This window comes from Anabas testudineus, chromosome 22, assembly GCF_900324465.2.
Source record: "Anabas testudineus chromosome 22, fAnaTes1.2, whole genome shotgun sequence".
Taxonomy (NCBI): Eukaryota; Metazoa; Chordata; class Actinopteri; order Anabantiformes; family Anabantidae; genus Anabas; species Anabas testudineus.
In genome coordinates, this window is record NC_046630.1 from 3,313,023 (window position 1) to 3,328,026 (window position 15,004).

General features: G+C 42.4%; 1 protein-coding gene across 2 annotated transcripts in view; it reads left to right on the top strand.

Annotated features, from left to right (window-relative positions):
- atrn (attractin) overlaps window positions 1-13,824 on the top strand; it is a 104,542-nt gene extending 90,718 nt beyond the window's left edge. For both annotated transcript variants that reach the window (XM_026339108.1, XM_026339107.2), the window contains exons 28-29: window positions 4,251-4,365; window positions 7,576-13,824. In XM_026339108.1, the coding sequence (XP_026194893.1) occupies window positions 4,251-4,365; window positions 7,576-7,700 (240 nt within the window). In that variant the 3' untranslated portion in view covers window positions 7,701-13,824. The remainder of the gene's footprint in view (window positions 1-4,250; window positions 4,366-7,575) is intronic.
- Window positions 13,825-15,004: the final 1,180 nt, after the last annotated feature.

Here is a 15,004-nt window from a genome sequence, read left to right on the forward strand (position 1 = left end):
TTCTACGTGCTGGGCTAATTACTGGAGGTAATTTAACAAAACCTTTCGCTGCTCTGCCTGGCCAGTCTAGATAACTCTCCAGAGTGGTGCTGGTGGGGGAGGCAGGGTGGGGGGAGTCAAAGGGAGGGCTTCAGCGCTATAAAACAAAGGCATCTGCTGGGGAATGTTATTAACACACAGCCTCTGAAGCACACCATGGGAAGAGTCTCTACCTTTGATGAACATCTTAGGCAAATAAATAAAAAAAATAATCGCATGCACAAAGAATTTAAAAGGAAGAATAATTGAATTTTTCAAGGTGTTTGTTTTGTCCCCTTACGCACAACCCCCCCCCCTCCACTCCTTAATTTCTGTTCAGGCCAAACTTAAGTGGACGTGTGTTCAAACACATGAATGTGTCACGTTTTGTTTTGTTTTTTTAAGGATGCATTTTTGTTTTCGTCAGAAATCGAAAGCACGTTCGGCTCGGTTGAAGTTGAGGTTTAACTTCGGATGCAACGCTCGTACAGCTGAGCACTCAAAACAATGACGCTGAAATCAAAATGATCCCCCATCAATTTGACAGAAAGTCTCTTCCAATTCAAAATGTATTTGTGCCTATTCCCGCTTCCATTTGAAGAGCAGATACTGGTGTTAGGAAATGGAAACAAGCATGTAAACAAGTGAAAACCTAAGAGCAGCTTGCAGCTGCTGCGGTGGAAATTGGACTTGGCAGACGAGTCTTACAACAGCCCTAAGCTGTGAAATTAAAAGCTGCCACTCTTCTTCTTCTTTTTTATTTATTTTTTACACATAGAGCACAGATGTGTTCAGGTTATCATGGGAAGCGCTCATTTTTCCAATTGTAAACACGCTGGATGAGAAATATATTTTGCCTGAGGCACAAACAGACCTGTAGACTGGAGCAGTCCAAACCTGGCTGGACTGCTTCTGGCAAGGCCAAAATAATTGTTTTATCTTTTCTTGTACCAAGGGACCGAAGAGCAAAATTAACCTGGTGTGCTGTTGTACCACCTAACGTTGTAATGGAATAATAATATAATTGATACTTCATGAATCCCCTTGGGGGAATTCTTTGTGGACAGGCTGCCCCATTGAGGCACCTAGGGTTCAGGGTTCAGTGTCTTGTCCAGGAACACTTCAACATGTGGCCAGTAAATCGAACCACCAACCCTGAGGTTCGTAAACAACTTTGACCTTGAATATTTTTATTAAGCTACTTCTATCTGGTTCACTCCCACTTCTCTCCTGAGATCTTCAGTGTTTCCAGAACAGGGCAGGAGTCCCATCAGATCACCTGCCATATAAGTTAAATTGTTTGTTTTTGTGTTTCTCTTAATCAGATGCACATCATCCGCATCCCTTCCTCTTCTAGAGGTTGAAGCTACCCGTGCCTCCTGCCTTTTGGAGCTATTTGGCTGTATATTTTGTACTTACTTTGCTAAGGAGGGTAAATACACCGAGGTAATGGTTTGGAGAAGCTGTCAAGCTTCTCTGCAATGATGTTGTTTGTTTATGGTAATTTCTATTATATTGTAAGCATGTAATTAGATGTCATTCATGTTGCTGCAGGTAGCACATCCAAATGATCACGCAGGGAAGCACTGTAGGAAAGACGAAAGCGTTTAATGGAAGAATGAGCTCTGTTTTAGAGGGTCAAGGCTCTTTGGATGAAGCCTTTATGCCCTTTGAGATGTTAATTTGGACTTTTTTAAATAAAACAAATCATGACAAGAGTAAGATGGTCGAGGGCGGAGCTAAGTGACCTGTGACCTGTCTTGTTTACATTAATCGTATTAGTGATTTGTTGTTAAAATCTCACAGTGACAGGATGGACACACTGTGAGTGGCTCTGCTACCTTTGTATTTGCTGTTTTCTGCGTGTTGTTGCTGCCGATGCTGGTTCGACTGCAGTGTTTCCAGCAGGCGAATCCGTCCTGCTACGAGCCCATTTGTCTGCTTGTGAACTATTCCCCCTGTCAGTTCTTTGGAGGCTGTAACGCTGCATGTGTGTGAGTACAGGATCAACGCAGCTGAAAATTGCTGCAAGCTCAAAGGCATGTGCACACAGCATCCGCACATATACACACAGTACACAACCTCTTAATAACCTTCTCTTTCCAAAGATGCAGGAGCACCAAGTTCGGAGCAGCATAGAACAATCAAACATACTTACAGGCCCCTCAAACATGAAATCTCTAACATTATCGACTTTATTTACAGTAATAGCTTTTTGGCTTTTTGCTGTAGGTGCTGATTATGTATATAAAACGACATGATTACCCTTCGAGCTGCTAGCCGTGAATTTATTACAACCTTGTAGCTTCCCTGTTTTCATTTTCTCATCAATTTATTCTCGTCAGATGTTATAAAACTAGCTGGTGGTCTGACAACTATCATGCATTTGTAAGAGTCTTTGTTTTTTTCTTGATTTCCTAAAATAAAATTAAAAATTCTCATAGTTTCTTTTCCTCCCACATGCAAGATGAGAAACAATGGAAACGTTTATAGACTGATTTGACATATCATGCATAGTGTTTTTATTTTTACTGTTGCCCTTTGCTGATTTTTAATAGATTTTATTTTCTTGTGCATAAAAAGTGGTAATTAAATTACATTCCTAACAGAAGCACGTTTCAGAAGGTGCTTCATCAGTGTTTTGAGCTCATCTTGCATCTGCACTTTTTATTTCTTCTTTTACAACCACATCACTCAGTTGTATCAACTTGTTTGATCCTCGTGATGCAGGCGTGTGTGTTATCTCCTCTACAACATACAATTAGCCCTGTCACCTTTTAATTTACATGTATTTCATCCTAAGAAGGTGTAGCTGTGACAATGCAATTATGATAAATTGAAATCACACTGTATACACATGCAGTAATGCATAATAAGATGTCAGTCTCTGTCAGATCATACCTGAACACAGTCCACAAATAAACGTGCTGTAAACAGGCTGACACGTCTATAAGGGCATAAACAAATAAACATTTCCTCTGTGTTACACACACACACACACACACACACACACACACACACACACACACACACACACACACACACACACAGAGGAATCAGGTCTTTGTGCCACTTCCCTAGCTACCTGTATGACAGCCTGTGTATCCTGCTGGTATGAAAGGTAAGCCTCAGAGAGATGGAGCAGAGAATAAATGTGTAAAATGGGTCAAAGCCTGAATATCATTACTGCCCTGGTCCCCATGAGTAAGGGAGCGTGTGTGTGTGTGTGTGTGTGTGTGTGTGTGTGTGTGTGTGTGTGTGTGTGTGTGTGTTTGTGTGTGAAAGAGAGAAGCTGTAAAGAATTTGTGTGTGAAAAGGCGAAAAGTGTGTGTCTACAGTCGCACGTGAGTGTGAAAACTGTACGTATGTGTTACAGTGTGAGGAATTTATATCTGTGTGTGTGTGTGTGTGTGTGTGTGTGTGTGTGCCAGTCTAGCAGCATTGCCTCTTGGGGCGTTAAGATCAACTCTTCAGAGGATAAAAACTGGCGTGGGAATGGATTAAACTTCAGTTTGGAGGTGTGTGTGTGTGTGTGTGTGTGTGTGTGTGTGTGTGTGTGTGTGTGTGTGCGCACATTGAGAAGCAGTGTGAAGACTGTGAAACCATGCCATGGCCCAATTTCCTGTCTGGCTCAGGAATTTGAAATGGATAGAAAGAGAAAGAGGGAAAGAGAGAGCAAGTTATCTGCATGCAGGCGAGGTGGTGACATTCTCCATATCCTTCGTCGAGGTAAATCCATGAATATTGTACAAGGCGAGCAGCAGCAGATCCGGTCAGTGTTTACAGGAGGGAAACTCATCCCCACATATGGATGAGTTGCTGATAAACAGGAGATATTGGCATTAGAGACCGTTAGGTGTGTCAGGCAGCCCGCAGCGACAGGAGTGCACTGCCAGCACCACTGACACAAATCTCCGCTCCCAGCAGCACCACTTGATATCCAGTTGCGGCCCACGCTTCACACAGACAGCATTGTCATGAAATTGTACACAGTGGGGGATTTCTTTGGGAGTGGGGGTCCAATTTAGGCCTGTAGATCAGTGTGTGTGTCTCATCGGGGGTTGGAAAGTTGTTTTTTTCCTGTTTGCTGTGCATGCTGCTGACACAAACAAGAACAGTAACAGCAAAGCCTTCGTTATCCGTGTCTTTGAAAAGTGGTGTGTGTTCACCAGGATTTGAGCAGCTTGTGATGTGTAATACCATTTTTTTTCTGTTTCTTCTACTTCCTACAGTCTGTCCCAAAACCCATCGCCCTTGAGCCTTGCTTTGGCAACAAAGCCGCCGTGCTCTCCATCTTTGTGCGGTTACCCAGGGGCACCGGCGGCATCCCTCCTCCTGGACAGTCTGGTAAGACGCTGAGTTCTTGACTTGTTTTCTTTCCCATCCCCTCCACCTTTCCACCTCCATCTTGTTTAGTTATAGTTAGAAGAAAAGCACTTTGAGCTCTTCAGTTAGCTCTTACTCTCACTTGTTTCATTCGCTCTCCCTTATTGGCTTCTTTATTTACAGCTGCAACACACATTCTGCACACTCTAGTGTTTTCTGCTTGTTTTGAAAAAGTTCTCCATCTACACTAAATCTCCAAAGCAACTGAAAAGCAGCTAAGTCTCCTGTTGAATAAAGAACACATTTGTGCTAATGAAGAGATTCAGCAATGTCAGTGTCTGCTAGCAAGTTGTTGTCAGGTAATAGAGGTAAAGTAATAATGTAATCATGGTTTGTACAGAGCAGTAATTGCTGTGTGTTAAGCAAACAAACATTAATTTCTGTGCTGCATGATATTGCAAAGTTGTTAGACAACAGAAACAAAACTGCAATGCACATCAATCTCAGAAACCAAAAGGTTGACAGCTTTAGTTTTTCTTTTGCATATCACCCTGTGTTCTTCTCCAGCAGAGGTTGTTGAGGCCTAGGAAAGCAGGTTCTGATCTTATTGTCAAGTCTGGCTTTGGGTTAAACAGGACACCTATTATTCTTTAGGTCTGTGGGCAGAAAAAGCTGTGAAATGAACAGATCTTATTGTTTGCATGTGTTCTTGGTCCGTACACACTGGAGTTGGTGAGTGGTTTGATGGTTCCCAGTCAACAGTGTCTTCACTGTCAGTGCACATTACATTTTTACATGAAGTCACCACTGACCTCAAACAAGTATCGTAAAGTAAGATGTGTTTGTCCAGTGCAAACTGAACTAAAATGTTTTTGAAGACTCAGAGAAGGAGAGGATTTTTCTGTCTATCATTTCCATCATTATGCACGATCGTCTCTCTAAAAAAAGGAGGAAAGTGTCATTTGGACTGACAGGCCTGTGAGACGCCGCTGCCGCTGTCATCAATCAACTTGACCCTTGTTTCGTTTGTTTACAGTAATTATATCATGGGCGCGCTGTTCTTCTTGTTCATTTGACGAGCTTATATTGAATTTAAAGACGCCCCAGCTAACACTCTGCAGCCTTTTTCCTCTTTCCTTATTTATTTTTTTTTTCATTTTTTTTATACCTGCATTCTGTTTTCCTTCATCCTTTGTGGTGAAATGAATTCTGCATCCTGATCGTTGGTTCCTTCTTATCTCTGCTTCAACCCTTCATCATCTTTGCGTCGGCATGGTGTCCTCTCTCCATAGTAAGGAGCAGACTGCAGCAGGGTTTTATGTCTCGTCTTCATTTCTCTCTCTGTTCCTCTCTTTTTCTTCACGTCTGTGTTTAACTGTGCAGTGCAGTCTTGCATGTCTCTGTGCTCCTTCTCTTCCTTTTTCTCTCCATCCCATACATTCTGATGCACTAAGAATTGAGCCCATTACTTATTTTCACCCTCTGCTCTGTCGATTGCTCTCTTTGCTTTCCTGTTCATCCTTCATTTTCCTTATCTTTTTTTCCAAGACAGTCTGATAGGATCCAGGACTGAGTGCACTTCAAATGCCTCCACTTTTTTTTCCCTCCTCTGTTCATTCACTATCTCCTTCAAGGATTCGAGGAGTTAAATTTGATTCCTTTTCTTTCTCTATTTTTCCCTACTGTGTTTTGTAGCCGCTTTGCCTCCCACAGTTGCTGTCCCCAGACCACCAGCATGCCCCAGGCCCTTATTAATTACCACATAGTCCTTTTGTCATAACAAAACTGCCTCAGCTCTCAGTGGAGCTTCCCCTCTGGCAGCTTTTGTTGACACCATGTTAGCCGTGTTCTTACCATCCCTGATGCCTACGAGGGTCTCCTGTTATAATGCTTTTAACTTGTTTCCCATCCGGCTGCATTGGTTTCCCCTGACTGCCGCCTGTCGTCAGCATCACAAGCTCACAGCACATCTGTTAATGGTTTAGCTCACTCTAGAATGGTCATCCTTGTAACTATCCAAACAGCCAAGAGGAGGTCAGCACCGTAGATCACTTAATTTGTATCTGAGCCTCGTTTTGGTGATTTGAACCATCCTGTACCTACTTTTAGCTGAAGAAACATACTAATAGTTGCAGCATGCTGCACTGAAGGCTATGTGATTCCATGAGGATGTGATGTAAGCAACATCATGTTCCCCTGGAATTTAGATTTTGCCGTTGGCTACGTGCACTTGATCGGGGTAAACGCATCCATCAGCGGAGATAAATGGAGCTTATTGGAATTTCTTGGCTGAAGGAGTATTAATAAATGTTAATGAAGCGTAGTATAAGTTAATGATTGAGTGAGTGTATGATTGCACATAACCACCTGCACATGTGGTTGTTTGCGGAAGCGTGAGCGTGCATGTGTGTGTGTGTGTGTGTTTGGATGGCTATCGCTGGAGTGAGGACATTTTAGCCGGCCCTTACAATGAGAAGGGTGTTTAAAGAGCAGGTTTTGGATTAAGACTAGGTAAAGTTAGGATTAGATTAGTTGTGATGGTTAGGTTTAGGAAATACACGTGATAAATAAAAAATTTAAACAGTAGATTAGAATGGCCTACGCGACAGTAGGAGGCCAGGGAATGAATTGTGGTAATGAGTGTCCTCACACTGACTGCCACACAAAATGTGTGTGTGTGTGTTTGTTCTTATTTCACACTAAACATTATGACCTAAACAGGTTTTCAGTGGGAAGTGGTTTTATGTATGTGGTGTGTTCAAACTGGAAAAGTGTCAAAGTCAGTGTAGTCCAGAATGTCACAAAGAACACACACTTACAAAGAACACACACTTACAAAGAACACACACTTACAAAGAACACACACTTACAAAGAACACACACTTACAAAGAACACACACTTACAAAGAACACAAAGGCAACAGAGAAAAATGTTTTTGTGCATGAAGAAATCGAGGCGCTGCTCATATAGCAGCTTTGAATCATAGACCACGTTCAAGCTGAGACAAAGTACAATCGCAACATTTTAAAACATACAAAGAATTAAGAGAATAAAGTTGAGCTATCAGTTCGTCTACTTGTTCCTACAGTTTATATAGAGAGTGGTTGATTTTCAGTATGAACATTAGTTGAAACAACTAGGAATGTACAGATCATGAAATAAGAATCAGTGGCATAGACGTCTTTGCATCATCTCCACCTAATTGTAATATTTCTTCTGTGTCTGTGTAGGTCTGGCAGTGGCCAGCGCTCTGGTGGACGTCTCCCAGCAGATGTGTGTGGGCTACAAAGAGAAGTCTGGAGGCCTGAGGAGCCGCAAACAGCAGCCCACTGCACAGCCATCCACTTGCATTTGACCACCTCGTCTGTTTCCACCATTCCCAGCCCAGTGCTCCCCCATCAGCCCCCCGCCTTGGCACCCTCCTACAGAGACTTCAGCCAGCTCAGCTCTGGCATGGAGAGGTGCATGCTGGGACACAGGACTGGAACATTGAGACATTTTGGGGCAGAGTCGTCCGGCACACTGAAGCCTCAGTGGGCTTCCCTTCCCTCTCCCCCCACTGAACGCTTAGGTCCCTTTGAACCTAATGACAGAAGCTGGACACAGAAAGGGGGGAAGGGGGGGGACGGAGCGGGTGCAACTCCACCCCTTCCCCCTCCAAAAATAAAAAATAAAATAAAAAAAAACATTTTACATTTGTCGACACCGTCTCGCTAAAGGCGAGGCGGCCACGGCTTGCTGCTAGAAGAGATCCTCGTCTCGTAGTTTTGGAGACTTTGCAACCTTCTACGTTCTCATTTTAAGTTATTCTTTGTTTTGTATCGTGTTATTTTGAATGCAGGAACAAACATTTTCAGCTGCACATCCACACACAAATCACACACAGACACACTTCCACAAAACAACTTTCCAGGCCCTTGTACCCATTTGTAGCCCTTTGTCGCCTGCTGTCATGTTCACAGCTCAGTACTGAGGGCTGGTGTCACTGGAGTCCTGTACCGTTTGGCCTCCGAGCAAGCTAACAGCATGTTCAGTCTTCCTTTAATGAGGGTCCACTGTAGGAGGCTGGCTGTGCAGCCAAAGCCCATCTAAAGAGTCTGTGACATATCTAATCAGCCTGTGCGTCTTCTTCTGCTGTCTTCTCTATGGCCTGTCTGGGGCTTTGTCTCTGCCCGTCTCGCTCTCTCTGTCTCCTCGGCCATCTGGCTGCTGTGCCAACCGCCTTCCCAGCATCGCTGGCAACACCACAGCAACATCTCGTTCACTCTGGCAGGACCGATTGAAACATTTCCAGCTAATTACTCCTCCAGTTGCAGCGAAAGCCACTGCATTCATTGCAGCTGTAGCACACACAGGTGCACATGCAGTGCACTCACACACGCAGCAAAACAGTCAGTGGTTGGAAAACCCTCTGGTCTTTAACGATTGTCCCTTTGGCAGAGCTGTACCTCGAGCTCATGTGAAACAAGCTTCCTATAGATTGTCTCACTCTGATTGACTGCAGTGATTAGGCTGATCTGTGTGAGGGGACAGTTCAACATCCTGTGTGATCGTTGCCTCAGAAATCCATAGCCTCTAATTGCTCCTTTTGTGTGTGCCCCCCCCCCCACCAATACCAGAATGCATGTACCTTCTGTTTGATAGCAATTGGTATATATCCATGAGCTGTCTATACCGCCACGTTCGCCTTTGCAGCAGCTTGATGCAGCTACAGTGAAGCTGCTAGTGATAACATTAAAACGGTACTGGGCCGACAACATGAAGTGCACATACACCTCAGTACAACAAGTAGAATCAGCAGCCACATAGCAACTGTCAGCATCTGCTTCCTGATTTGCACTTTAGTTAAATGGGGCTTTTGAACTGACCACGGCTCATGGAACAACTCGGGTATTGATTTAAAAAGAAAAAGAAAAACATCAACATCAGCTTTTACTTAATTTTTTTTTGTGCTCCATGTGAAGTTGCTGTGAGCTGGTCCCATTTTTTTTGTTTTTCCTTCCTCATATATCTGCTTTACCTGCTCTTTATCTTTATCTGGCATCACTGGTCCATTTATTTAAAGATACATTGCTTTTCCTTTGTCCACTGGAGAAAACGAGGGAAAATACAATGAGAAGACACAACACACACAAAAAAAGAAAGGAACGACAAACAAACTGTGGCTGCTAGTTTAAAACAGAGCTGTTGATCTGAAATGTAATTTTTGGTTTTATGATGGCATCAGGGTGTCAGAGCTGCGTTTCTTGCCTCTTTATCTTTCTCTTTCAGCCCTGAATATCGGGCTTTATTTAGTCTGGATTGGTCATGTTCGCAGAACATAAATTGCACACTACAACAGCTGCAGGTTCCTGGATCCGCCAGCTATATAGAAACGTATATCTCCATCTGCCTCACAAAGTTATTAACTTCCCGCCCTCTAAGCAATACAGTAATAGAACAATTTAATAACTCACATTCTGCCATAAAGAGCTCGTTGTGTTAGTTTCAGGCTCTCACATGTGTTCAGCATACTAGAACTGCTCACCGTCTGGTTAAAGGGCACATTTTTAGCACAGGGAAAAGGTCAGAGCAGAAAGCATGAACAAAGTTGACATTCTATAATTATAGAGAGCTGATGTGCTCACAACTCCACTCAGCGAACCCGGCGAGGACGAGAGGTGTCAGCTCTATTCACATGTGCACTGAGGAATCTAAGCACTTCACTTACACTTTATTATCAATCATGTTTTGCTCTTTTCTCCAACAGAGGAACGTTTTTTTAGCCGTCGTGGCTGGTTAAGGTTTTTCAATGTTTATTCTGTCACTTCTGCAGAAACTTCATGGTGGAAAATAAGCATCAGCTGTCAGACAAATATGAGAAAATTTGTGGTTGGTAACTTTGTCCATTTGAGTACAAACCGCCCACAAACCCTTATTCGAAGCTCCATGAAACATTTGATTAAGCTCAGCTTGTGCTCGTCTAAAAGAAGAGCAAGAACAGGCTGTGGGAACTTTTTTTCTTATGAAATTTGTACCACAGGTTTTCTCCTACGCACCTGTCACTTTTTTGCAGGTATGTAGGACTAAGCATCTACGGAAATGCAGTTCATATCTAAAAAAGTGCTTGGGTGGCAAATTGTTGATGATCCCAGGAACATTTTTGCGATTAATGATCCTGTGGTTCCAGCAAAGCAACCGTTTCCTTCATTCTTGCCAGAAATGGCGCCACTGGCTTGAATCGTTTACAAAAAGCAAAATTTCCCTTTGTTTCAACTCGGCTGATTGGTTGTTCTAGCCGTAAAAACAATAACTTTAGTTCTTTTGTGTGAAAATGAAGCTGATAGAGGCGAGAGAGAGGCAAACAAACGCAGTCTGCAGCATCACGTGGCCCATCATCAAATGAGTGGCTCCTGACACCAGAACGCCTCAATTGTACATACTGTATGTTCTGTGCAGTATCAGCAACACTCACTTCAAGAAGTGCAGCTCTGATATCAGCCAAATTCTCATATAGCTGATTTGTTCAATATATAACTATTTAATTACATAATACACTAACTGTTCATGATACTCACTTTATTGTACTCTCTGGTAACAAAATCCAGTCACGGATTTTAGAACTGCAGTCCATCTTCAGTTGAACATTTAGCTGCACACAAAGCAGAGATCTCAGCTCTTCGTATATGAATCTGCTCAGAGGCTGATTCAGATGTACTGTAGTAATACTCTCACAAAGAATGATGATTGTGTTTCTTTTTTTTTTTTTTTTGTAAATGAATGTAAAATGAAAAATCAGCTGTGCAGCGAAGGTAAATGTGTGAACTTGAAGTTCCAGCATCCTGATCCTCAGCTCCTCTCTGGGTCTGGCTGACAGAGCCGCTCAGTGGTTACCACCAAAAGGTCAGAGGTGTAAAAAAAAAAGAAAAAAGAAGAGGTTTGTCTCGTTGAATATGTATTTAGAGAGAAGACGTAAGGTTTCCAGCTTACCCAGAGCGGTGATTCTAAATACTAGGAACTGTGTGCACCTTTACAAGCAGATCCTGGGTCTGACTGATGATTATTAGAGGATTGTTTTAGCTCTATTTTCTGATTAGTTTAATACACTTTTCATCGACAGACTTAACTTTCTGGATAATATTTTGCTCTCTGTGGCCAGTCTCTCTCTCTCTAATTAAGTTATTTGCAGGAATCATAAAAAAAACAAGCGGTGTTATCTGTAAATACCCTGATCTGTTGTCAGCAGCTTTACACTGGGTTTCTACACAAATGTGCAAAGTCTCCAAAGTGATTAAGGAAAATTAGAAGAAATATTGCAGCTTCAACATTTATGCAAGACTTTTCACCCTTGGTCCTCCCACACAGGCGTGTTCATTTATTTTTGGCTGATTAAACGTCTTTGTAAGACTGGGTGGGCGTGTACAGGCAGGGCTTGATTGGCAGGTCCCCACTGACTCCTGTTCATTTTTTGGCATCTGTTAGGGCGGGGCTAAATTAGATTCCTGTGGTGCTGGAGGGCTGGACAGTGAATCATAAAACATTTACCTTGATATTGATCAATGTTATAGTTTTTCTTTTTTTAATACACTGCTAATTGACAGGATCACTACACATTATTAGACTCACTGCTTGAGTCTCAGGCTACATATTAGTAGTTGGAGTGTTTTTATTATATAGATTTCAGAAAATGTAAACTCATGATTTGATTTACTGTATGATCAGCCCTCATTCTGTCCATATGCAGTGCCACGCAGCCTTAAAAGCAGCCACACTGTTGTGCTCCTGCTTTAACATGGCAGACCACAGCTTGTTGCTCCTCCCTCCTAAAACAAGCAGTGAGAATAATCCCAGTATCCCTCACTGTTTACATCCCTGTTCGACTGCAGCCTTCACTGTCATTTTGGTGCATTGCTGTATTACACATTTCTGCCGCCTTCAGATCAGTGGAATAGTGTGAAATCATCCCACATTGAACTGTGGCTCTACTAATGGTCAAAACCCTCACAGGACACCTTTAAATTACTACTGAGGCAGATCTGCTGCTGTTTCCTATGAGAGGTTCCCTCAGTCACATCAGCAGGAGGCACATACTGTGAAGCAGCTATTGGCAGTGCTTTGTCAGAGTCAGTGGAGATTGTCTTTAATAACAAAATCAGTTTACTCAACTAGACATGGACAAACATGCTGCCATATTTTGCCAGTGGATTAATTTTAAATATTGAAGAGAAGAATAGTTTATATGTTGTGGAGACGGACGCTTGTAGCAGTTACCCTGCTGTGATGTCCCACTGTGGCAGCGTGGCGTGAGAGGTGGCAGATACTCACACCGTACACTGCAGCCCTATTGAAAGCACAGCATTACTGAACAGTCCTGTGTGGATGAGATGGACGTTTTTATGTTGAAATGCTTCCCCCCTCCCCCCTACTCTCAAATTCTAGCTACAAGAGGGACGAGTGTCTCACCCTTCCCAAACTGGAGCCCATAGAAGTGACAAATCAGACCTTGAGATTATATTACAAACCGTTGCTCTTTGCAGAGAGAGCTGGTTTCACTAAGATGAAATCTTTCTCCGTTTGGTCTAACATATCAAAGCCTGGTGCTGTTGGTAAATATGAACTTTGCTGTGTGCACTGTACTGATGTTGCATTACAGGATTGCTGGGTCCTAAAGTTCAGCTTTTCCAGACGATTACCCCTCTGCAGCATTTGGAGCTGCTTCAGTTTAAATTGGCCCCCGAGCTGCTCAGGATATCTGAGAGGGAGTGTGGAAGTTTGCAGAGGGAGATGTGTAGGAACCCTGTAAACTGTGTGCCGTCGTACCCATCAAATAGCTGGCAAATTTGTTTAGAATTAAAGAGCTGAGCGACTCCCTCTATCTTGCCCTGCTTTCCAAGCCTCAAACTTTATCGGGTAACACTTCAACTTTACAGTGGCCTTATTTAAGCTCATTAATGTCTGTATTAACTGATAGAATTGCACAGCAAAGACATAATTATGAAGTTATTAACAAATTAGCTAATGGAAATCCTCGTAATTAATCACAGTACAGCTGTTTTTTGTCAAACACTGGCACATTAATATGTATTTAAAATGCTTTAATACACATGTTGAATCAGAAGAATAAGGTCATTGTAAAATCAGACATTACCCTCTTTCTGTCTCTTTGTATAGCGGCATTATATATACTGAGGAAGACGTTTAATATGTATAATTTCGCAGTTGCTCTGTTTTGTAAATACTGAGAAAGTATTGTGAATGACATTTGTTGAATGGTTTTAAAAAAAATCATTTATGGCAAACCTGTCTAGGCTTTTTAAATGTGACTACATTACATAGCATATTTTGTATGTAAGAAAGCAGTGTAAAGATGAATAAGCATTACTAGAAGCTGATCAAACAAGGTGTAAAACTTGAGAATAATAGCTTACTGAACTTGTAATTACTGATGTACATAAAAGAATGACAGAACATTTTTGTCTATTATTAAATGTGAAAATCCACCTGTTGCCGTTTGTCTTTATAACGACATCGTACCCAATTTCCAACTTCTCCTGCAGTGCTTGTTTGAATCTGCTCGGAGCGCCAGAGGGTTGGTGCCTCAGAATATGCACTGTTTTTGGTAACATGTCTTTCAAGTAAGTACATTGAAAATATCTTTGATGGTTTAACTTCAAAAACAAGTGCCTGTAGCGCCCCCCTAGAGGCCGCAGCGTTCGCCACACAATACTTCATACTGGAGGGAGTTCAGTCTTTAAATACCTAAATCCTCTGAGGAGCATAAATGTCCTCATAAAATATCACAGCGTTGTGCCGTGTTGAACGATTTGTACGTGGTTTGAGTTTGACACCAGAGGATGATGATGGTGTGTGTCCAAAATGGAGCCATCATAAATAAATATGGAAATATTGTAAATACACTTTGATATACTAACACACAAAGGTTGTTGATTATGTCCATAGTTTATTGACTAATTTGACATGAGGGTGTTGACCTTGATGACTGATCATGGAGCCACTGTGAGAAGGAGACGTCTGGTTTTGTGTGAAATGTCTTGACAAATATCGGATCGATATGATATATAATATGGTAGAAACATGCATGAACTGGATGACTGCCAAAACTAGATCTATCCTCTGTTAAGTGAATGCTCAGAAATGATCTCTGTCTTGTCTCAGAAGGGACCAGAGTAAGAGTCAGTAGGTCCCAACAAACACTGAGATTAATCCTCTGGGGGTCGTGCATATGACCAAGAAATTGGTTTTAGTGGTAAGAGCTTGGTCAAACAGAGGTTTTGACCTCAGGGTGACACCAGAGCAAAGGTCACGGGGGTCACACAAATCGTCAGATCATGCTGAAGTTTCACGTCGGTGCACAGTTGGTGTCATGACGACTCACCGTGGATCAAATGTGCTTCTCAGAAAGGCAGGAGAAAAAGTTTCCCCGTGTTGGATTGTCATATTGTGCTGCTCCAAGTAGGATGAAACAAATGTAGAGAATTATTATTTGTAAATATACTTTTCCCCAGGCCTGTTTTCAAATAATCGCTGCTATTTTTAATGCTGCTGTTGATGTTTCCAAGCCCTCCAGCAAAGCGGCGGCGACGGCGGCGGCGGCAGTGGCTGAGTGTTGCTGAGCTGCTGTGTTCTCACCAGCAATTATTCATCACCAGTCATCCTGCA